We start from the raw sequence: 14,855 nt of genomic DNA, 5'->3' as shown, positions 1-14,855 counted from the left end.
GCTTAACTCAGAGTGAACATACTCAAAGTTGATTGAACTAACTCAGATCAGCTGTTCTGGAACTGAAAACTCACTTTCCCATCTCAGGGTTCATCAACTCAGAGCTCAGGGTTAGGCACCAGCTATTGGCTAATTTTGTTTGTCTGCCATTTGGTGCTGGGCATGAAAGGAACAGGGAATTTAAGAGACCTTTTTTGTTGAAAACAGCTGCTTGCTGCAGCTGGAAAGAAGGCTGAACCAAAACATTAAAGTTGCAGGCTGTAAAACCAAAACAATGAGCTGAAAGATGCTAAAAGGCTCCGTAGAGCTGAAGGGAACAACAGAGTCTGCTGATTCTCTGGTTTCATCACTAAGAGTGACTTCCTTCACGTTGCACATAGTCCTTTCATCCATTGTTAATGTAAAAATATTCATTAGAGCAGCTTTAAGGTTGAAGCCTTGTTTATTAGCCTATTTGTTGTTTTTTCACAAAAAAAGTCGAGTTGTTAAAGCCTAACTGGTGACAGAGTACATGTAGTTGCACCCTTTCGTAGGAGACTACCGTCTGTGTAGGAAAACCCACTGGAATTAAGAGGGACACAGTCAAAGTGAAATGTCTAAAACCACAGAAATTCATATGGTATTGTTTAAAATTAGTTGAGACATTTTTAGTCTCAAGCAATCAGCTTATATGGCCAAATAGTGGTTTTGATGAAGGAAGTTAATGTTACGATTAGTCAAGCCAGGAAACAGGGAATGCCAGGGAACAGGACCCAAACGCAGACTAGCAGGTAGAGCTGGTGCCGATCAATAACTTTATTAACAAGAAAGGCTTACACTGAATAGGTGGGCAAAAAGCAACTCTCAGCAGGTAAGCAGTCCAAAACAGAAACACAAGTCCAACGGTGAGCAAGCAAAATCCACAGACAGGCAAGGCACAGGGGAAACAAAGACTCCAGAACAAACGGATACAAGAAACGAGGGTGCTTGACAGAGAATACAACAATCTGACAGAGAACAATGGAAGAACATAGACTGAAAACACTTAGGTAGGGGAGACAAAGAGACACAGGTGGAACCAACTGACACAGGTGAAAATAATAAAAGCAAATCAAGGACAGGAAGCAAAACTACCAGACACAAGAGGGAAGGAGAATATTACAAAATAAAACAGGAATAGTTGTGTTTTCATTACCTTAGAATAAGACATTTTTATCAACATAGGGAGCGGGTCCCCTTCCATGGAGGCTGCCATGTTGCCCCTGCCATGTTTCTACAATAGCCCAGAACGGACAAACCAATCACTGGCTCTAGATAGGGCCTTTTGCGTTTTTCGCGAGTTTCATCGTAGTGTCTCCTACACGCTTGGAAGGGGAGAGTGAGGCAAGCGGTATTCAAAGGGTTGCAAACTGCAATTTTACCACTAGATGCCACTAAATCCTACACACTGGACCTTTAAGTCTTACTTGTCTGTGAATGTTACATCTGTAACATCTGTTATCTTCAACGGTTTTGTCTTATTTTTGTAGTAAACCTTATGAAATTTAACTGCAATTAATACTCTTCGTAATACTTTAAAGCATGTAACTAACGTATTCTTGTAAATTGGCCTCTGTTCAATACCTCTACTACTATTACTACTCATAATAACTATTATATTTTATATTACTATTCTTAAAATTACAAAATGCAGCAAAATATGTGGTAACTTTAGCTTGTTGTACAGTTGTCCAGTACAGATCAATCAATAAAAAATGATGTATCCGAAAATAATGTACCCTGTTTGTGACACACTAGTAAACACCATCTTATACGTTATTAAATATAATTTTACAAGCCCATGCACATGAAAAACCGCACTCATTTCACAATTGTAACATTCTGGAAAATTAGAATTTACTGAGCTTTGAGAATTTTTAAAACTTAAATATGCTTGTTTTATGTATAAGGCTTTGTATGGGCTTGCCCCACCTCCTTTAAATTAATTCACAGTGGCACTGGCACCAGGGCCACCACTAGACGGGATTGTGAAGTGCCACATAGGCACACTACATTTGGACAAACTGTGCTGTCAGTAAAGGGAAGTAAATATCGGAATGGCCTACCACTTGCAATAAGGGAGTGCCCTACATACCCCACTTTTAAGACCCATCGCAAACAATGGCTCAAGGCAAACCAGAACTGTGATCATTCTTAACATCATGTTGCACAATGTATTTTGTCTTTTTGTACTTGTGTATTATATGTTTGTATCTGTATATTGTCACTTGTAATGTTTCTGTTTTTGTTACCTGACTAGCGACTACGGATGTAAATTTGCATTTTTGCTACTCTGGCATGTTTACATCTTGTATTTTTATACTGGTGTTTATTAACATGCTCTGTCCCTATCAAATAAACAAATAAATATTTTTTTTTTAGCAGAATTCAAACAATATCAGTGCATGCACAAATACTACTTAGCTCAGTAAGTCTTGGGAATCAGTTCAAATTGTGTTGCCCGTTGTTCTCAAAAACATTGCTTTAAATATGACATAAACAGTATTTTTAGCCAGCACAGATTTTGCTGTCAATTAATTTCACCCTGCTGCCTTCTCACAACTCAGCTGTCCCTAAATACAAAGGAAACACACCTCCCACTCCCTGCACAGAGCCACAATCTTCCCACTCGTTAACACTTCTTTCCCCACATTTTGCCTACAGTGCACTGACTGTGATGACTGCACAGAAAAACATAATCATTTTGCTTGTGTGTCAATCTGATTGTGATTAGATTCACATACAAACCAAGATTTTGGATGTACAAGTTAAACTTAAACATTAGAAATTATTGATTTGCAGAAATGGCTGCAATATTCTTTATCTGCTCTCTGGGCCTTATTGTAAGTGTGATTCTGTAGAATGTGATGGTAAAGTCGTGTGGGTTGGAGGCTTCAGGTTCTTGAGAAAAATAAAAATGTAGCCAAGAACAGTTGCTTCAATCATATAGGCAAAGTTCACATTGAACACTAATGACTTATAGGTATATTGACCGAAACTGACACCAATCTGCCTTCCAGGCTGGCAGCCAGTTGCACAGCTGGACCAATCAAATACAAGGAATTTAAAATGTCATGGTCTCTAGAGTACTTAAAAGATCAACTGTACTTTCCACATCACCGTATGCTGCAAAAGTCCCTAAACTTACTTAAAAGACATTTGTATCCTATAAGACATATACAGTATAACTATAATTAGAGAAATAGTTACTTCCTTTCTTATAGCTTCTGTTGATTTAGATCAGAGATTTTCAAACTGTGAGGCGAGAGTTGAAGAGGAGGAGCGGAGGGAGAGGTGTGAGGCAAAGATACTGCGTGAGGTGAATTGTGCAATTTGAGTCAAAATCTGTATTCTTTCTGGGTCAAAGTCAAATCTTAACACACAAAACACATATTTTTAAAGTGGCTTACACTTTCCGAGGATATTATTATCAGATGTCCATCTTGAATAAACGTCCATAAATCCTCTAACAAATCATAGAATAAAGACGCTCTTTATAACTCCTGAACTCGCCTGAGAATCATCACGTTTTAAGTTTTCTTCAGTATCAAAGTTATCCAGTGATAGTTGTCTGTACATCCATGGATAGATTGCAAAAAGGAATTGCTAGTAGCTAATTCGGCATACTTTTAACAGTGCCAATTTGCCAAAATGTAAACAAATATAGGTTAAAAAATGGGGCTCAAGTTGTAGCCTAGAACTACAGGGGAGGGGCAGTTTTCTCAATTTTGTCTGAATGGGGGCCTTTGATCAGTTTTAATTCTCACTGACTGTGATTTTCATCAATGATCAGTTGTTTCTGAAATGGAACTTCATTTGAAAAGCTTTGAAACGTCTTTGTGTCAGTGTGAAGTTTGAAGCATTGCTTTTTAAATTTGCATGACAGTCTGGTTTTATTGCACAGCTTGGTACCATTTGAATGGACCTTTGAGAGAGAAATTGAGTGAGATAAGTAAGGTAATAAATACAATGACATTGGAAGCCTATGGGCGGTGTAATGAAATGACATTAGTTCAGCAGGAGGAAGCCCAATTACAATATAATTTCATGTCTGGGTATACTTGACATACAGAGTGATACATAATTGAAACAGATCTGCCAGCAGGTCTTCAGATTGAACTTCCAGTGCCAACAAGGAGATTTAACAGATTTGTGTAAAAATGTTGATAATCCAACAAGAATGTTCAAGAGGCAAAGTACAGCAGCAAATCTTTGAATCAAAGAATGGAAATGATTTTTTTGCAGATATGTAAACTCATTATTATTTAAACTACATGCTTATTCACATAGATCGAGGCTCTTGTGAGAATGTGACATTACACTGCACATTTTGTGACAGTGCCCAGTACAGGATTTACTAACTTGTACATCTGAGTCAGTGCTTGTATTGACAGAAGTACTTTAACAAATATTATTATTATTATTATTATTATATTTAATTAGATGTTAAGTTATCAGTACATACAGTGCGGTACAGAGAAATGTCATATTCATCCACGGTTACATTCATACACAGCAGCTAATCCAAGGTTGCTGCACAATACTGAATAATCAAATCCACTTTATTCCAATCATCAAAACAGATTCTTTAGTCTTCAGTGTGCAGGAGACATTTGCCATCTGCTAAGGTTTTTTTTTCTTCCTTTTTTTTAAATAGTGCCTCTACTTTTTCTTGATTAATTTAGTGACTCATAGACACAGAAACAATGCCTTGTTTCAATCACCTTTTCTGTGTGTATAAAAAGGCAATATTGTTCCCTCTGATTTTGACATCTCTCATCATCTCCTGTGACGTCACAGTGAAATTATATAATATGTCCTTCAGTATATTCCTTTCACCTCTCTGTCATTTAGGATTTGACAGTAGCTTTGGGCAATATTCGGTTTAATACCTGTCTTATGTCTGGATTTTTTTTCATCCCTTTCTCCTCCCCACTCCCCAACCACTCCCTCTCCTCATGTTCTTTCTTCTCTGTTCACAGAAATATGTTCAGTGACCCACTGCAGTCATTCTGATCAGTCCTAAAAATGACTCTGCAGATGCATGTTCCCGTCTCAGTAGTCCAACAGTCAGATGACTGACCACACTTCTGGACTCTGAATTTGTGAATGTTGCAGGCTTTTACAGAGATGGTTGACAACAGAGGATGTACTGAGTAAAGCTGTTCAATGTAGTACACTAAATATAATGTGCAACATACTGAAAACATCCTCTTGATGTGGATGTCTATAATGCACCTCTTTTGTCTCAAAATTAAAAGAAAAAACCTCCTGATGCATGTCTTTTTCTCTATACTAATACATCTTCCTGTTGTAGATGCAATAAGGGATAATGGCTTTTACCATGACTCATCTCATTAGTGAACATTAGAGAAACACTAATCGTCCTATACTATTTTTTGCATTCAGTGGTAAAGTTCATTATGCTTTCATGATTTCATAAAATACCCTTTTTTAAGATTTTTGTAACCATGACAAGATATATGAATGGAAGCAGCAGTTGTTATCAGACACTCTGCGTGATACAATATACTGTAAATATTTCTGTTTTAAATTTCCCTCCTTCAGTTCAGTCATTCATTTCATTTCGTCTTCAGCCTGTATCTTTACTTAGAGGTTGATGACTCTCCTCACAGTTCCTTGGCCGTTACCTAAAGCAAGTGTTGAATATGCATGAGTTCAGCCTCATAAACTGCTGCTCTCAGCACTAAAGTCAGTAGGAAGCCCAACTCAGCAGATGGGGAGGGGGGGATCAGAAAGAAAACTTACTGAAAGAGAAAGAGAGTGGGAACTTGTTTGACTTATCTTCAATGGTGGAAGATAAACCAAATTTCCTCTCTTCATGTTGTCCTTGCAAAGAGAGCGACAGGAGGCGCTAGCTCAAGCTAGCATGCTAGTTCATACACTCAACTGTGTGCGTGCATTGACTTTGTTTTTGTGCTCATGTGCACATGCATGCAGCTGTTTGTATACTTGAATATGGAAGTGCTTGAATGTGTATGCAAGTGCTTTTGTGAGTGTCTGTCCATATAATTTTGCCTGAAGCTCTGGACAGTTGCCAGGCAACTGTGGCAGGCAGCTCAGCACTCGACTGGGCAGCCACGGAGCAGACGCTTCCACATGCCCACGGTTTTGATAAGCTGCACAGGTCAGCGGTGATACGTTAACAGGTCAGAGTCACATCAGGCTAAGAGCCAGCCAATTGCTGGGATGATCTAAGGATGATACAATTACACAGTAACATGCAAACTATATCTTGATTACTGGGATCAATTAATCCTTTCAAGGTAATATTTCTTCTACAACATTGATACATATTGATACATTGATACATACATGTGATTTAAAGTAACAAGATATTTATGTTTTTAATAATCCATCCAACACTCAACAGTGCACTATGGAAGCTGAGAGCAGCTGTGGTTTCTTATAAATTCCTTAATCCTGATATCTCTAGATCATAATTTAATCGAGCAGTGGTTTCTCATGATCATTATCTCATTATCATTAGGTAAGAAGAAAGATTATCGTTTTAACAAGACTGGGTCACTATTTGTGGTTGCATATTCTGCAGCTATCAGACTTACTAAAGCATTCATTTGTTCTCTCAAGATAAAAAGATAATTTGCACATGTGGACCAACGTGAGAACATTTAGTTTGAGGTGTTTTCATCTCTAGGTAGACATTCATATAGCATATATTCAAAAGCACTGACACGTGGACATTTTGATAGAGATTTCCATTAATCTACTTAAGATTTAATTATTGCTGTTCATGCAAACATACTCAAGCACAGTCTTTCTGTAAAGGTGAGATAAATACTGTCCATACTGTAGATGCTGGCGCAGTACCAAAACACAAAGCAAGAATGTTACTTGCAGTTGTCATTGTTGTTTTCTGTTTCTGGGCAGTTATTTTTGGCAGCCAATAAGTGTCTTTTTTAATCCCTAATGTGTTTAGCATGTAATAATCTTATTCATTAAATGTGAGAAATGATTATAGGCTAAAATATTTTACAAAATGTACTTAGCTAAAGCTGTTGACCAGGGGTGAACATTTTTAAAATAATCGTTCTCGTATTTCTTGGTAGCTGGTTTTATAAACATTATCCAAATGTGAACCACAGCAAATAACCACATTGAAGAAACAAATCATAATGATGTGAAATATATTCAGCAAAAAATTTGGATGACGCTCTGTAATATGAATCATAATTAAGCCAGGTGAACCCACCAAAAACACTCCAGGCTTAAAGTGTTGTTAACTGTAGTGTAAGTACAGTGAAGAGTGTGGAATGAGACGTGTGTGTGTCACACTGATCGTTGGAGAGAGGTCAATTTGGCAGGTTATCATCACCACCATCATCATCACTGCTGTTACCATTAATCATCATCACCATCACTTACATTCTTATCATCAACAATGAAACTTAATTTGCTGTTCAACACACTTTAGAACATGCTGACTGTCCTTTTTTACCATCTGTCTCTGTGTACTCCATATACTGTACTTACGGCTGTCCCATTCCCTCCAACTGCCCATTAGAAGATACTGCTTAATTCTGTCACTTATGTGTCTGTTTCAATTCACACACAAAGACACTTACTGAATTACAATCACTTTACACTATTCACCAAAAAAAACACTCAAATGTGTGCTTATGCCATAGAGAGACACATCATAGTTTATACAGACACACTGACTGTGACACCAGGACCTCAGTGTAATAGTATAGTTAGTGTTTATACTAGGCTATACTCAGTAGGGGAAATGAGGGGGGATGCCATCCCCCTTGTTAGCAAAATGATCAAAATCCACCCCCCTTGTTAACCTGCTCAAAAGATGCTCTGTGCTTTGTCTCGTAGTGGCACATTGCTGCTTTTAATAATCGCCACGGTCTCGGAACATAAGAGACATACTGCTTCTGAACTGCCTGTGAGAAGATTGAACATGTAAGAGTGTGTCCATTCTTGATTAAAAGCTCTGTTTCCGCTGTCTACTTTTCTCTTCTTAGAGCACACCATGTGAAATTATTTCTCCAACTTGTCTGTGTCTCTGTGTGTGTTTATTTCACTAACTGACTTGAGTCGCTGTCGCAGATTTGATTGGCTGAGTAGCATCACATGAGATGATTTACAACACATGCAATTGGTCTGTGAGTTTCCTGGGCCGCTAAACCAGTGCCGTAAAGGCTAGAAAAGCTGCGGCAGTGAAAATAGAAACACTCTGTCAAAATTTTATAATTCTCAAGAATTTATTATTTATTTATTTAACATTTATTGTTGCACTGTATAGAGCCGTACGTGTTTGGTGTTGCCTGCCATCCAGGTTTATTCAGTTCAAACCACACACAGACTGTCTCACTGTATTAAGTGGCTAAATGACAAGTTAGTGGACAGGGTTGTTGGCTTCTAAAGTCCTAAATATTGCGCCCTAGCTGTTAAATCTGTAAAGATGAAAATAGTGTCCAGCCATCTTATCCATTGAAGTCACAAGTTATGGTTAGAGAAAAGAAGAGAGCTCCATCTTCCTTAAAGCTGAGATTGTCAATATGTTTTATATTAACATGATTGCTTGTATGTGAAACAGGTCGCTCACAGTGATGAACCCACAGAGAATTATCACCTGAATGTGCAATTCCTTCAGCTCCAAGGTCAGAAATACAACAGAAGACAAGCAATCACTTTATATACTTTATATATATCTATACCAATGCAAATATGTTTCCTCTTCAAAATGCCTAGGATCTCCATTTGAACGCCATTGAAATCCATTGCAGGAATGGCAGCTATAGCAAGTCATAAATAGGGTCAGAAATTGGGTTTGATGTGATGAAAATCTTAAGGATTATAACTTTAAATGGTGATAATATGTCACTGCTGTGTTTACAGTTTGTTTCTGCTGCCCCAAAGTGGCCAAAGAAATCTCTTATTGCAAGTTTAACTGAGGAAAAAGAAAAGTTCTGGCATCTGTAATGGGCACTGCTGGGCAGTTCTGTTCATGCACAGGAAGTGACACAAGAAAATCAAGAGATGAATAGGACACCTTGATGATGGGTGCAGATGCTTTTTTTTTCATCACATCCTCCATCTAATCTGAGGAGTGTGCAGTTTACTGAAATCTTTTTGGATGTTTTCTTGGTATTGAAGTCATCCAAACTGTCGAAAATTTGAAGAGCTCCGCTTCTTGGAGGGTGAAATAGTCTGGTGTTGCTTGAAACACATGTAATGTACTGTAATCCACTATCATAAGAACAAAGGATTCTGTGTGTGTTTGTTTGTGTGTGTGACATTTTGTTCAGTTTATTTTATCTTGTTGTGGGTGTGCACCTACAGTGTAAATGTGTGTCCTGGAAGTAGGTGAAACATGCCTTCTGTTGCTCTCCTCCTCTCTCTGCTGACAAGTTCTCTTAACTGTGTTATATTTCCAGCGTGGGTATTAAAAATGAGTAATTTGGCAAGCTTTCTGTGTGAAATCTTCTCAGACTTGCAATAAGTTGGAGGCTGAGAAGTTCCTGACAATGACAGGATGCCATCTTCTGTTTGTGTGGGATATTTTGTTTTTTATGCAATAAATGCACAGGATTATGTTATCCTTTGCCCCTGAATTTCTGTCCCGCTCCTCTTTTCGCTGTTAATCTGTATTTTCTTTCTCTTTTCCTCACTGTGTTTGTTCTAATTTACCCTGCAGGGTTTCTGAGCACAGGGGACCAGTCTGCTAAGGGGAACTATGGCTTGTTGGACCAGATCCAGGCCCTGCGCTGGCTCAATGAAAACATTGGCCACTTTGGAGGAGACCCAGAGAGAATCACCATCTTTGGCTCGGGAGCTGGTGCCGCCTGTGTGAACCTTCTCATCCTCTCCCACCACTCCGAGGGTAAGGTTCTTTCACTGTCATTGTCACAATAGTAGTCATATACCCTGCTCAAAGGGGATTAACATTTCAGGACAGTGTAGGTAGTGTATTTCTTTACAGATAAATGACTCATCCACTATTAGCAGCAATATAGTATATATCTTTTTTTCAATAAACATGAAAAACCAAAAAGGTTCACTTATTTGAAAGAAAACCAGATTGGCAGGCTGGACAGTGCTAGAGTCGACAGATGGATGAAGACAGTAGGTTATTTGCCATAAAACCATTACTCACCTTGGGACACACGCCCTGTAATAATCCCAAATAACGTCATTCCATGAAGGACTAAGATCACTGAACTGCACTGACAAAATTGCCCTTCTCCAATAAAACTAATCCTGTCTGGACATGGCATTAGGTGTGTGTGTGTATATATATATACTTCATTGTATATGTTTTACTTGGACTTCAAATGAAGAAAATCATGAGCACTGAGTTTCATTAGTGAATTTGATATTTTTACATGGTTTGAATACTGTTACTATGGTGATTCTATGCAGACACATTAATGTATCTCAATGAGGACTGGACCAAAAAGACTGTAATATTTCTATCCCTTTAATAAATGGGCAGTTTAAAGTGCCCCTTTTGGTCAGTAATCTTGCAATTTGGGCTTCTAAGAGTCTTCAGTTCACAAGTCTGATGTTTCACCAATGTTGCAGGCAGGTGCAAAATCTGATTTAAGGGGTTTGTTGAAAACACCTCCTCAAATTTTTTATAAACGTATAGGAGCCACAACATCCCTTTACAGTAATGTTCCATGACACTCCCACCCCTATGGTTCCTGGTTAAATAAAGGTTAAGAAAAGGAATAAATCAGTAGCACACAACTGAAAATTGATATAGGCCTATTCTCAGTTTTAAACTCAGTTAAAACTCAGGCCATGTTGCTGTGCAGATTTGCAGATAAACATTGAACTTAAACTAAACATAGAATAAAAATGAAGTATGCTAGTTGGTTAAATTAATTTCTTTTATTCTGTCCAAGAGTAAAATTTGCTTACATTTTAGGTTTTCAATGAAAAAAACACACACATTTTGCTTCTTTTGGTCACTACTCGAACAGTCATCATTTCTGACCGCTGTGCATCTTGGGTACTGGGAAATGTGTTGGGTTACTATGATAACTGTGAGATGCCTTTATGAGTTACATATTTAACAGGGTTTTTAATACAGTGTTTTAGATTCGTGTTTTAGTTTATTCCTCCGTTTTGATACGTTTGAAAGCATAATATGAAAATACAGTTCATGTGAATGTCGCTTTAATATTCCATGAGATGAAAAAAAATACAAATAAATCTTGCGGCACCACTGACCCATCCTGATAGCACCACATCTGGAACCACTGCAGTATACTACTTATTAGGGACTATATTGTACTTTCTTTTGTTTTTGAATGGCAGATCTCTAAAATACCCAGCAGATGTTTGATCACTAATCCTCTGATGCGATCTTGGTTGGTAGAGCTCAAAAGGGGAATGTCACATTATACTTACCAAGAATACCAAGAATTCAGATTATGTTATTAATGAACTGTTAACCTTCACACTGTCAAACTGACCTTGGACAGATGATTTTTTTTTTTTATCTGTACTATATGAAGGAGATTCTTAGAATTCTGAGCGCATGGGAACACACACATCTTTTTATCTATCAAGAGTCAGAAAACATTCAGGGGGACATGGAAAAGCATTTCAATAATTAGGTAGTATTGGCCAAGTTGTTAGTTGTTGTCAAGTTGCCAGCTATTGTTGGCTGTGTTGCATGCTGTCCATAGACAGACAAATACTCACACCAGCAGACTAGTGTTCAAATTAGACTCTGGGTTTCCTGGTTTAGTATTCATTCTCACAGACAGACTTGAATGAACATATCTTATATATTATATCGACATTGATGGCACTTTCACTTGACTACTTGTTGTATTACTACAAAATTCCCTTAAGAAGTGGGTAGGTTTGGCTCTTTTTGTTTTGATCATTGTTGGATTATTTTGGTCAAGATTGTGGTAAGTCATTGCTCATGTTGAAAATTGAACGTTATCATTATGGGTTGCATATATTTGTGGCAAAAATCCTCTTCTACTCCATTTTGAAGTCAGGCTGTAACACCACGAAGTGCAGAAAAAGTTGGAGGGTGAACAGTTTTTAAAGGTACTGTGTGTGCAGAGGAGAGATGAGATGAGGAGTAGAGCTGGAGCCGCAGCTGAGAGGCTTCTTAATTGATTTCACAGGGAGAGGAGCGGGGGTGGGGCACATGCAGAATATGGGGGGGCTTAATTATTAATGACAGAATCTGCAGATAAAACAGAGGGACAGCAAGCCACTTTACATAACAGTGCAGCGGTGCAACAGTGCGAGCAGCTTTCTTTCTCTCTCTGTCTCTCTTTCTGTCTTTCTTGCTTTAGCCAACACGACCATCAAGCCCACTGCTGTGTGTAAAGTTGTCACCATTTTTCTTGCTGCTGTCTCTTCATTTTCCTACCCTAATGTTCATAAAGATTTTGTCCGGCTATGAAAAGCAGCAGAATATCTACTTCATCTTGCTTCGTATGTAATACTCTGCGATTGCTCCTCCTCCAACATGTGCATTATTGAAAGCATTCTCACTGTAAGGCCTTGAAAGCCCCATCAGCTGTTAGCAAAAGTGTGTCAGAGGTTAAAAAAATAGTGCTGAACTGAGAGAGAATAAGTGAGTGCATGTTTTCTATATGTATATCTGCTATATATGGTCCTGCTCTGTGTAGGCCTGTTCCAGAGGGCCATCGCTCAGAGTGGCTCAGCCATCTCCAGCTGGGCAGTCAACTACCGACCTGTGATGTACACCAAGATCCTGGCGAGGAAGGTTGGCTGCACTCTGGGGGACATGGCTGAGTTGGTGGACTGCCTGAGGAGGAAGAGTTTCCGGGAGCTAGTGGACCAAGACATCCAGCCTGCACGCTACCACATCGCCTTCGGACCTGTGGTAGACGGGGACGTGGTGCCTGATGACCCTGAGATCCTCATGCAGCAGGTCAGAGCTGATTTCTCTGGATATATCATCCAGTGAATCCTTGCATTGTTTCTGTTGATCATTTCCTTGCATTTGGTGTATGACTACCGCCCTAGCGTTGCTGCTGCATTCTGTACTGTCATGTCATGCTGTGTGTGTTTGTCGTGACACCAGGGCGAGTTCCTGAACTACGACATATTGCTGGGTGTCAACCAGGGAGAGGGCCTGAAATTTGTGGATGACAGTGAAGGAGAAGACGGAATATCAGCAGCCTCGTTTGACTACACGATCTCCAACTTTGTGGACAATCTGTATGGATACCCTGATGGTCAGCCTACCCTATTTTACCTTAAAATTATTAATCACTTTAAAGCTCAAATCTTCATCTTTCCACGGGCCTCTATGGCACTGTGAAATACTTTAAATGATGTTTAAACTACAGATGGCAGAGCAAAATTGGAAGTACTCAGATCCTTTACTTAAGTTAAAGTAACACTACCGTACTATAAAAATACACAGTTAAAAGATAAAGTCATATGGTAAAAATTCTGCCTATTAATACGAAAATGTACTTAATGTATCAAAAGCAAATGTATTCAGAGCAGAAAAATGCATCATGTGAATTATATTATTGGATTATTATTACTGATTCATTAATGTGAAAGTAGCATTTTACTGTTTTAATTGTTTGCGGCTGAGCTAATTTTAACTAGTACACACTGTTGAGTAGTTAAATCTATATCAATGCATTCTATTTTATAAGCTCATCATATAAATTAATTAATACATGCGTATTAATGCATACAATCATGCATGCACAGCTATGCCCAGCCCCCATTGGCTTACAGTGGATTTACATATATTTTATATGTAATGTTTTAATTTGTTAAGTAACTAGTAAGTATAACTTATAATAAATATAATGTCGTGGAAAAGTACAACATTTTGCCTTGAATTGTAGTAGCATAAAATGGAAATACTAATTGAAGTACCTCAAATTTGTATTTAAGTACAGTACTTGAGTAAATGTATGTTTCCGCCACTGCTACAAGGTGACAGTCATGTGACCGATAGCCAAGCCAGCACTACAGGTAGCGAGCTAAGCTGCTAGCATGTTTACTGCTGCTATAACAGATAGATTATGGCTATGGGTTTGATGGTGCTGTTTTGTAAGTTTTTTATTTATAAAATGGATACATTTCAGAAGGAATTGATATTTAATAATCAATAATAATAAGTTTTTTTCTGCTCCAGTAGCACTGAAATGTGTCCTCTTCATATCTGATGCTTTTCCAGCCAGACATTCTGAACAGAGCTGGTGCAAGTCTTGTGCTGAGCTACCCACCCACACATTAAAGAATATGAGAAAGAAATGATAACACAAGTGTAATACAGAAAAGTTTTCAAAATTTGATGAATTATGCGTTTGCATTTGAATCACAGTTATGAACTGCTTTGTCAAAAATAAATGAAAGTTAATGAAAAAAGAAACGCTGTAGGTTGATAAACAAGCTTTGCCGCATTTTTCCCTTTGCTGTAGAGTAGATTTGTTGTGTTGTGCACTTCTTCGCTGATTAACTTAGCTATAAGGATTCAAGCTAGCAAGACTACCAAAAACTAGCCTGCTGACTCCTTTGTCTGTCTTCGTTGGTCATGTGACCTTCGTCTTGCAGTCGTAGTGGTCCCTCTTCTTTGATAATTTATTTGCTGTGATGAAACTACACACTAAAGTAGCATAGGATAACATAGATTTTGCAATATAAAACTATATTCACAGTAAATTTTCTTTATGTTACTTCCTGTGGCCAATGGCTCTGGTTTGACTTTATTGGCACAGTCCAAGCAATGAGACTGAATAGCAGCACAGTGACAGGAAGTCAAAAGAAAATCTAACAACACACCACTGTGAAGACTACATACATTTACAAAA

At 38.2% G+C, this 14,855-nt stretch overlaps 1 protein-coding gene across 1 annotated transcript in view; it reads left to right on the top strand.

Annotated features, from left to right (window-relative positions):
- The window catches only part of nlgn2b (neuroligin 2b), a 67,731-nt gene that overhangs the window by 47,234 nt on the left and 5,642 nt on the right, over positions 1 to 14,855 (top strand). The window contains exons 5-7 of the mRNA XM_044223110.1: positions 9,710 to 9,895; positions 12,681 to 12,946; positions 13,100 to 13,253. Of these exons, the coding sequence (XP_044079045.1) occupies positions 9,710 to 9,895; positions 12,681 to 12,946; positions 13,100 to 13,253 (606 nt within the window). The remainder of the gene's footprint in view (positions 1 to 9,709; positions 9,896 to 12,680; positions 12,947 to 13,099; positions 13,254 to 14,855) is intronic.

Source organism: Siniperca chuatsi, linkage group LG14, assembly GCF_020085105.1.
Source record: "Siniperca chuatsi isolate FFG_IHB_CAS linkage group LG14, ASM2008510v1, whole genome shotgun sequence".
Taxonomy (NCBI): domain Eukaryota; kingdom Metazoa; phylum Chordata; class Actinopteri; order Centrarchiformes; family Sinipercidae; genus Siniperca; species Siniperca chuatsi.
Note: the sequence above shows the minus strand (reverse complement) of the source record. Positions and strands in the feature narration are given on the sequence as shown.